The sequence below is a fragment of the Argentina silus genome (assembly GCF_951799395.1).
Source record: "Argentina silus genome assembly, chromosome: Y".
NCBI lineage: Eukaryota > Metazoa > Chordata > Actinopteri > Argentiniformes > Argentinidae > Argentina > Argentina silus.
Genome location: NC_139654.1, coordinates 41,169,578 through 41,180,016, shown reverse-complemented (window position 1 = coordinate 41,180,016; position 10,439 = coordinate 41,169,578). Strand labels below are relative to the sequence as shown.

The 10,439-nt window shown below is 45.6% G+C and overlaps 1 protein-coding gene across 1 annotated transcript; it reads left to right on the top strand.

Annotated features, from left to right (window-relative positions):
• Window positions 1–7,987: 7,987 nt before the first annotated feature.
• On the top strand, window positions 7,988–9,295 carry LOC310824126 (uncharacterized protein; the record flags this gene model as incomplete). Its single annotated transcript, XM_083696972.1, has 2 exons — window positions 7,988–8,228; window positions 8,429–9,295. The coding sequence occupies 2 exons, from the start codon at window positions 7,988–7,990 to the stop codon at window positions 8,863–8,865; spliced, it is 678 nt and encodes a 225-aa protein (XP_083553098.1). The 3' UTR covers window positions 8,866–9,295.
• Between the last annotated feature and the right edge of the window lie 1,144 nt (window positions 9,296–10,439).

The following is a 10,439-nucleotide window of genomic DNA, read 5'->3' as shown; positions in this document are numbered from 1 at the left end:
ACATTTGCATCGTCATGAACATGACTTATATCAGGCTAGCTCATTTTTTCTTTGTTCATTTTAAGTGTAGAAACAATATTTCGTTTGTGACCATTTCTTTCTGCCGTTTTGACAACAGGCTCATGACTAAAGAACACACGGCTGTCTGCTGATTTTTTTTTCTCCCACATTCTTCCTTACTAAATTCTCAAAGACCGCCCATACATTAACCCTCTTCCCCTCAAACCTCGCCATATTCCTCCTCACATAGATTGCATACCTTGCATTCGACAACACAAAATTCAAACACCCCACATTCAATCCCCTCTTCCTATCACATAAACCGAATAACAAAAACCTCCTCCACTCCTGCCTCGCCACCAACTCCACCCCCCAGTGCTCCTCCACCAATCCCCTCAACCTATCATGAAAACCCACCACCTCTATACAATCAAATAACAAATGCATCAAATTTTCATCACTCACACCACACACATCACACACCCTTGACACTAACCGATCCACCTGGTGCAACACTACCTTCGTAAACACCCTATTGTGCCTAAGCATGAAATCAAAATGAGTGCACTCTATGCTATTGTACTTAACCGCTACATTCCTCCAAATTTTCTTCACGTCCAACCCCTGAAACACCTGCACCCACACCCTCTCAGCTGCCGGCTCCCTCACTCTGCTTTCTAATAAATTCCAATAAAACTCCCTCACCTTTACCCCTGAAAAATCCCTCTCTGTCTCCCCTTGCCCTACCCGTAGCTTTGGTAAACTAGCCTGTTCCACTACACCTACCTCCCTATCCATCCTCCTATTCCACTCCTCCGGTACACTCAGTTTAATCTTCCTATACATATTTACTATCATTCCTCTTCTAACCCCCTCATCCTTCTCCCAAACCAGGTCGACAATTGCCTGTTCTGGCAAAAAACCAGGCACCACCTCATATCTATAATCCCTCACTTTAATCAGACCTGCCCTTCTGAAACAAACCATATCCAACATCCTCCCTTCACTTCTCAAAACCGGATTCAATAAAACCGGAATATTCAACATCTCTCCACTCCTCACACACTCATACCTTACCTTAACCAAAAACTCCCCCCACGCCCCAAACACCTCTTTGTAAAAATCTGGCACTCCCTCATACATACCTGCCTTCATACACATCAATAACCCGAAATCGCCACACCCCCCACACCTTTCCACCCACTCCCTAAAATACCCTTTCCACCCATGCCCTTCCTCCCCATATAGAAATCTTTTCACTCTCCTTACCCTCAAAGCCCTCATCTTCACCTCCAAATCCACCAACCTCAACCCTCCTCTCTCATAATCCGCTATCAACACATCATAAGCAATTTTCACACCTTTCCCCCCCCACAGAAAATCAGACACTAACCTCCTACATTCCTTTAATACCCACTCTGGCACATTCAAAACACTTAACACATACACAAACTTTGACATCAACAAAGCATTCACCACCACCACTTTTCCCCTCAGTTTCAAAGCTCTCATCTTCCAAAAATTCAAAGTGGTTTTGATTTTATTCATCACCTCAGCCCATGTAAACACACACGCCTCCCGCTCATCCCTCCCAAAATAAACCCCCAAAACCTTCATCCTGTCGTTGACAGTTTTCAAATCAAAAGTGCAATTCCCAACCTCCACCCGACCCAACACCATCATTTCCGACTTTTCCACATTTACCTTGGCCCCTGAGGCCCTCCCAAACACATTCACACACCCCATAATTCCATTTACACTCCCCATATCAAGCACCGTACAAGTTGTGTCATCCGCATACTGGTGAATTACACTGACTCCTCCCCCCGGCATATCCACACCCCTAATATCCTTCTGTGCCTTGATATAAGCCGACAAGGGTTCCACTGACATACTGTACAACAGAGCTGATAAAGGACAACCCTGCCGTATAGATCTGCCCAGGGGGAAGGAGTCAGTGAGCAACCCCCCACATTTTACCCTGCTCCTAGCATTTCCATATAACAGACGTATCCATTCCCTCATACCAACCCCAATCCCAAACCTCTCCATTGCTCTCAACAAAAAAGAATGCTCCACCCTATCAAAGGCTTTATTAAAGTCTAAACATAACACCACTCCCCCCCTCCCCCTCATATCCTTTAACACATCTCTCAGTGTAGCCAATGTATCCGCCACATCCCTCCCCGGGACTCCATAGGCCTGTGTAGGTGCAATTATGCTCGCCATAACCTTATTCAATCTATTTGCCAAAACCTTTGCTAATACCTTATAATCACTGTTCATCACAGACAGTGCCCTATAATTCTGTAACCTGGTTTTCTCTCCCTTACCTTTATATAGCAACGTAAGCACCCCCAGGCCCATAGAATCCGGCATCACCCTCGTGCTCTCCATACATACATAAACCTTATACAGTATTGGAGCCAGGATGTCAACAAAACCCCTGTAAAACTCAGCTGTCAGCCCATCCGAACCTGGACTCTTATCTAAATTCAGCCCCATTATCGCTATCTTTATCTCCTCCACCCTCAAGCCTGAGTCACACATCTCTGCATCTTCTGCTGACACCCTGGCTTCCAACACACCCAACACCTGGTCCATGCAGTCCCGATCCACTCCCTCTGAAGTATATAAATCCCTATAAAACGATTCCATCGTTTCCATAATCCCCACCAAATCATTCACCATCACCCCTTCCTCATTTATCAATTCCCCAATTCTACTTTTCTCCTTCCTTCTCTTCTCTAACCCCAAAAAATATGTTGTGTTCCTTTCCCCCTCCACCACATACCATGCTCTACTCCTTACCGCAGCCCCCTCACACCTTTCCCTCTCCAAACCCCTCAACTCCTCCCTCACCCCCAGATACTCAGAAATATCATGCCCAGGTATGTTATCAATCTTTTCCTGTTCCCTCCCCAACCTCATCCTCAACTCCCTCTGCACCCTCACCCTCTCTCTCCCCAACCGCTTTGCATAGGCCACAGCAACCAATTTCAATTTATCCTTCAGTCCCTCCCACCACTCACACACATCACTCTCATATGCCCTATCTAACATTGCCAACCTCACACATTCCCTCACCCCCTCCCCAAACCCCTCCTCCTTAAGTAAACTCGCATTAAAACACCATGACCCCCCTCTTCCCCCTGTCTGTACTGCCCCCAGCCGGAAAGACAGCGCATCATGGTCGCTAAATGCCACCAAACGATATCCCGCCTCTCCCACCAGGTGCACTACCTCCCTCTTCACCAAACATAGATCAATCCGTGACTGTTTTAACACCCCCATCACACTCTGCCGTCTGGAGAACCCTTGAACCCCTGGATTCCCCTCCCTCCACACGTCCACCATTCCACTACTATCCATCAAGTCCATCAGTTCTGTCCTGGATGTATCCGCCCTAAAATTCATCCCCCTTGACACGTCTAATCTATCTAGCTTAACATTGTAATCACCCAACATAATGCAATTCCCCACACAGTGTTGCTTAATGGTCTCAAAAAAAACTTTCCTCTCCACCTCCTCGTTTGGAGCATAAATAGTGTACAGTGTATATGCACCAATGCTTGGTGCTCAAATCCCACACCCACCACCCTTCCATCATCATCACCAAATAAAAACCGCTCATTCTCCACCACCCCTGTCTTAATCATAACCGCCACCCCACAAGCCCTCACAGTCCCAGTGCTGACAAAAACCTTTCCCTCCCACCTCCTCCTCACTCCCTCCATCATGTCATCAGTCCAATGAGTCTCTTGCAGGCACACAATGTCCTCTTTACATGCGGCCAACACCGTCTCCAGCTTGCCCATTGACCTGAGACCATTAGCATTGATTGTAACTATAGAGACCGTAGCCATCAACAATTGCCAAAGTAAGATCATGTGCATCATCTCCGTCCACCGCCATGCCTCTTCCCCTTCCCTTTCCCTACATTCTCCACTGTGTTACTCCATGGCTTAGCCCTTACCCTCTCCACTTCAACAATACTTACATCGTCCTCACCCTCTTGTCTCTTCCGCTTGTCGTCCATCGCCCGGTCTCCTGCCGCATCCCCCCTCTCATCTGTCCCAGGTTCCACCGCTTTCGCCTCTCCAACCCTTGGAAGCCCCTCCGGAGCTACTCCCAAATCCACACCTTCGCCTCTCACATCGCCCTCCACACCATCCAGCTGCCCATCTCTGCCTGCCGCATCCAGGCTAGCACCAAGAATCTCCTTGTCCCCCAGCGATCCAGTCAGCGGCTGCGATCCAGCTACCTCTTCCTCCCCCTGGGTCTCCTCCACGATCAGCTCGCATTCCTCCCCGCCCTCCTCCAACTCCTCCTCGACCTCCTCGCTGTCCTCCTCATCTTCTCTCTCTCCATCTCCATCTCCCTCCACCTCCATCTCGTTCACCGTCTTATCCTCGCCCTCTCCTCTCCTTCTCACTCCAGCACCGTCCTCCCTCCTCTCATGGCACTCCCTGGCGTAATGCCCCTGCACGTGACATTTGTAGCAAACGAAATCAGGACAATCTCTAAGAACATGTCCGGGCCTGATACATAGTCTGCATACTCTCTCCTGCTTATCGTGGATCACCCTGAAGTGCTCCACTCCTTCAAGGGTTATAAACTTCGTAGAGTAGGGCAGCGACCTCACCGTCTCCGTGAATTTCATCTTTAGAAACCGTGTTCCGTCTGCAATGTCCGTCCCCGGCCACATCCTTCTCTTTATTGGAGACGCCGCTGACACTCCCCACTCCTTCAGCCTCTCCAATATGACTCCATCATTCATATAAACTGGCAGATTTAAAAAGGAGACCACCATCTTGTCCACCACCAAATCCTTTGCCAGAATGTTTGCCTCCTTTATCTTAAATCCATCCAACAACTTCTCCTTCCCTCTCATCGAAGTCAGGGTCACCTCATACTTCTGGTCTCCCTTGAAGCGACACCCCTCCACCTTCCCACACACCACCGTTATTCCTCTCAATAGCTCCATCATCGAAATCTTCTGTTTCCCCTGAATCTCCACCGCCACCGTTAGCTTTTTCTCGTACTTTTTCTCTTCATTTCCCGTTTGTCTATTATCCTTTCTCATAGTCGGTTCAATCACGCCGGTCGACGCCATGTTATCCATTTTTCAATCTCCGATCCCCGAACAGCACAAGGCTGTCGGGGAACTCACTTAAACTTAGAAAAAAACAAGTAAATAAAGATTTCACTTTCCTAAACGCTCTCACTAGCTTCTCTCTTCTCTCTCACACTCCTCCACGCACACTCACTCCAAACACTGTGATTGGCAATCGCTCACAGCTGTGTTCAGGGTGGTATGGCCGTAAGCGACATTCCCAGCCATCTGCACTGTATATATAACGTCAAGGAAAGGAGACGCCCGCCACTTGACAACACAAACAATACTGCAGTTGATACGCAGAAGGCTGGGAGTTATCTGGGGAAAAGACCAAAACTGCAATTAACATTGCTTTACCACTCCACAGCTCATAGTTCATAGTTGTCAGTCTAGAATCGAGCTCAAGAGAAGGCTGAGTGAGTCACCAATTCTTAGCAGGTGGTTTTGGAGCAAACTGTATAAACTGTTCAAAACAGCAATATGAAACTGGAGCTGTACTAACAATATGAAACTGTTCAAACTACAGTGGTGCTACAATAGTACACCCTACTGGTCGAAATAAGGAAAAGCTTACTGCACCGGGTATTCCCAGGCAAATGCTCCTCCAAGTCCCTATCCGATCCTCAACCGACCAATGGTTATGCGCCGTTTAGTAAAGTTGATGCAGTGGTTATGCGCCGTTTAGTAAAAATGATCTCTAACCCACCAATCATTATGCGAGGAATTTCAAACGTCATCTAATTTATACGGCTCCGGCGGCCACTATCGGTGAATCTCATTTACGACGTCCCTGTTACTCAGGTAAGTTTCATCCTCTTCATCCTTTGCTAGTTAGACATTTGTTAGGCATGTATAAAGCTGTGCCGATTTTGTCAAAAGATAAAATATTGTCTGGAAATCAGCAACTGACCATACCATCGTTTGCGGGATTTGGCTTGTTAATGTGTAATGACAACGTATTGACAACCTGTCAGTAGGCTAGCTGGCTAGCGCTAACAGCTAACGGGTCCCATAAAAAGTGTACCCACACACTTAGAACAACGCTTTCTTAAAGGAATAATCCATAATACGTTGCAATTATTTTGAGTTGGGGGCTATCAACAAAGTTTTCTGTCATGGTTCATCCGCCCCCCCAAGCCGTGTCATCCGCCCCCCTCCCCGCCACCAGTGTGCTGAACGAGCGGGGCCAGTTCTTGACGACAGTGGTGGTGGCAGCTGAGTCCGAGGGGTGCTACGCGCGCATGGCGAGAGGTCTCATTGCCCGGTTTCGACGTGCCAATGCTCCTGCGCCAAAAGTCTTGCAGACAACTGCTGTCGGTAAGTTTAATAACAATTCCATTGAAACCTATGATGAAATTCATAATCCAAGTGATGTACATATCAGTTAACTTCATATAATTTTTTTGCAAGACACACATGGATAACACAGTTATAAAAACATGTAACACATGTACACAAAATGTTGATATAATTTCATTGACAGCGGTTCATCCTTCCTGGAGAATCTGTTTGGTGACTGGGTTGCAGAGGGGTACTGTGGTCAGACTGGACATCCGACACCGGCTGCACCGCTGGGATGCTGTTGTCATCAAACAGAGCCACGCCAAGTATGGGGTGTTCATGAGTGCCTTGGCAGGTGCGGTGCTCGCCTACAACAAGGCGGACATGATGCTCCTAGTCCAGGCGGTCAGGAGTGGCAACCAAGAGCTGTACGCCAGGTATTCGGACGAAGAGATGATGGCGTTCCTCAAGCCTCACCAGGTCAGGTTGTATGTCAGGCGCATTACCCGTGGGGTTGTGGTAAGTGTGATATTGATCCATGTTTGAATTTCATGAATAAGAAGCAAACATACTTGCTTATTTGTCAATATGGATTCAACTGTACTGGACTAAGGTGTCACTCAGATCTAGTTTTGAAAATACATGTAAAATCATTAGGAGTAACGACTGATTTAACACTGTGACGGCCCGCTGGCCTGTGCCTTTCCCTTCACCATATTTAACCCTCTGTTTGCCCTCGTTGTTTCTGTGAGTGTTCCAGGTGTGCAGACTCTACCTGTGTCATGCTGTTTCCTTTGTTTTGCCTTTGCTATCTTTTGTCTTTGTCATTTGGTTTTGGTGCAGACGTTTCGCACATTTGTTTGTTTGATAATTGCACCATATGGGAAAATAAAGCCAGTTTTGTTATTGGTAAAACCTACTCCGTCCATCAGTTGTGTTACACTCATTCTAGTTGTGACAACACTCAAAGCTGAGAATATATATGTTACAGGAGACCGCTTTGGTGATTGAGTCCATCATTGCAGAGTTCAGGGGACCAGCAGGCCTTGACATTGACGGAATCCACCTGTTCAAGTCGACAGAGGCAGTTGATGCTCACTGGGCAACTGCAAGCAAGCATCTCAGTTGCATGCAGGTGGGTTCATGTCTTTGCAGTCATCGTGTGTCATTATAAAACCATTCAAACTTGTATGGCAAAAATTTCAAAGGACACCAGAATAAATAAGGAACTTGCAATTCGTTGTGCTTTACAGTATCCCCCTGGCATACAGCTCTATGTTTCTGTGAAGGTGGTGGTGCTGAATGGCGTTCGGCTGAACAAGCACAGGTGCCGGCGAGGCAGTAACTCTTTGGAGGGGTTGCACGCACACCTGTACAATGCCATTCCTTCACAGAGATGTGGGATTATGCCATTCCAAGTGAGTAATTAAAAAAAAAAAAAAAAAAACACTTCGATATAGCGTAGTTTCAATGATGCATTTTATTTCACAGTTTTAGTCATCACTTCTAAGCATATACAATAACAGTCAAAATGGTCATGTGTTTCAGGTATACCTGATGGCCTTTGCTGTGCAGTGGAACAACCGCATGGCATCACTCCGGGTTGCTGGTGGTCAGACGTCGTGCATGGACGTGCGACAGATCCAGCGCATCAATCAGCAGGCCGAGGTTCTCTTCGGCAAGGATCACGTCCTGGAGCCCAACTTTGCTGCTCCAATGCCCGTCCCTGATGCGTACGAGCACCCAGACGAGGAGGAGCTCCTTGGCGTGGAGGATGCCATGTGCCAGTCCACCAGCTTCACTGCTAGGGACTACTATGTCCAGAAAGGTACAGTACTTAATCACACACTTACGCAAGGTTATCCATAGTTTTTCATGCATATTCTAGCAATGACGACAAACATGGTATAAAGTTAAGTTTTAAAAAGCAAAGAAGCAAAGAAACCGTGCATATTATTGAATGAATCCACAAGTGGTTGTTGTAACTACGCAGACACATTTGTGATTAGTACAATTACATATTTGCAGTTGAGGAAGAGCAGTCTCGTGAGGAGTCGGAGTCGGAGTCGGTTGAACAGGAACAAGGTGAAGATGAGGAGATGGCAGACGAGGGTCTTGGCATGTCTGCAGAGTCAGAGGAGGATCCTATCCACAGCGTCTGTAGGAAGCATGCCGTCCTAACCCAGGCAGAACAGGTGGAGGAGGAGGATAGTCCTGCTCTGCAAGATGTGCTTATGAGCCAGAGACATCTGCATCTGCCAGGAATAGAGGAAGTGGAGGCACTGGCCTTGCTGCTTCTAGAACTGGCAGACAACAGCGACCTCCACCTAGTGCCAGCCGACCTCAGGCAGAAGATCGCCACCGCCGCCAGCTCTCTTCACGAGCACGACAAGACCGCCGCCCTATTCGTCAAACAGTATGAGTCCAGGTGGGGCTACACCTTGTTTGGTCGGTGCCTTGTTTGAGTCAAAGTGTTTCAAAGTGTTTTAGCAAGTAGAGCAATACAGTCAGCCTATTTATTTATATTGTAGTTAAAAATGCACTTTGTTGTATCTTTTTTATACAAACATGTTCTGGTCTATGTCCAATATCCGGTCCAATCTAACCTCTGTTTCAATCTAACACAATTCATTTACATACCCTTTATTGTTAGTTTATGTTCAATTAATCTGTGTTTTTGTCATGCGTGTCCTCGTGCCGTTTTTTTGCGTGCATGTCCTTGTGATGTTTGTATGTCTTTGTCAGCTCCATGTTTAACTAAATGTTTGCAAATGTTTGTAAATGTTTGTCTCTCATCATCTCACTCATGGCCTGTACCTTGACGTGGTGAGTGGGCTTTCAACTAAACAGGTCTGCCTACTTGTGTTTGTGTGTCATAAAAATAATATATCTGTGCCCCATACATGGAATCTGAGTGCATATGTAGTAAATGGAAAAATGTGCATGTTGAAACCTTTACATTGGGTTCTTTGTAAATTTTGAATGCATTTTCGTTTCACAAAATGCACTGTTCTCATGTCTTATTCAGTAACTGTTGGTGACCATCTGCGGCATTTTAGCAACCACACTCTCGCAGTTCGTTGGGACGAAACACATTCTAGTTAAAGAATAAAACTGTAATACTATTTGGTAATTTGTGAATAACACTTTTAAGTAATAGTATAAATAAAAGTATTATAAAAGTATTTCAAGTATTTTGGAGTCTCTGTATGCTTGGGTTTCAGAAAAAAAGAGGAGGGTGGGACATGTCAAAAATGATTGTAGGTCAAACACCTAGAGTATAAGCTCTAATAAAATACTTTTACCAACACCCAGTTTATTAATTATGGGCTGTATGGTGAGTAGGATGGTGGGGCATATCTCATGTCACACATCATAACACGAGGTGCAAGCATTCATAAATGGTATGGTTTGTATGATCAGTTTCCCCTTATAAAGGGGAAATACACTATGCTATTTTTTGGTCAAAGCAATGCATCAATGGTGATCAAGTATTATAGACTACAATTTAATCTGACTCCAATAAGATTAGTAGGTTGACCTCGAATGTAGTTTATCAACTAATAACACATGAGTAAGGCTAAGAAGGGCTACGGAGGAAAGAGATATGAATGGTGGTTTATTTAACAGTTACCAATAACCTTAAATGTAACCAAGTAAACCAAATGAAAGAAATCAAGTTACATAGGTTAAAACCGGATAAAACAGAGAAGTTGTCTTTGTGTCTTCTCCCAGACTCAGAAGTGTCAATATGCATTGCTAATTAGATTGTGCTGACTGCACCCCCTGGGTGGTCATTACAATGAGTCGTGTGAATGGCTCAGATGTCTTCCAGACAAAGTGAGAGTGCATTAAATACATTCTTACACCCTTTATAGTTCAGGCCAAAAATGTAATAATTGTACACTTTTCCACCTAAATATATAAATCTCATCAATCTACATCAACTCAAACTATACAAATAATGCAAACAACATTCAGCAGCCAAGTGGATTTCAATCAATTCTTATACATGACATTTCTGTAAATAGAACTTCAG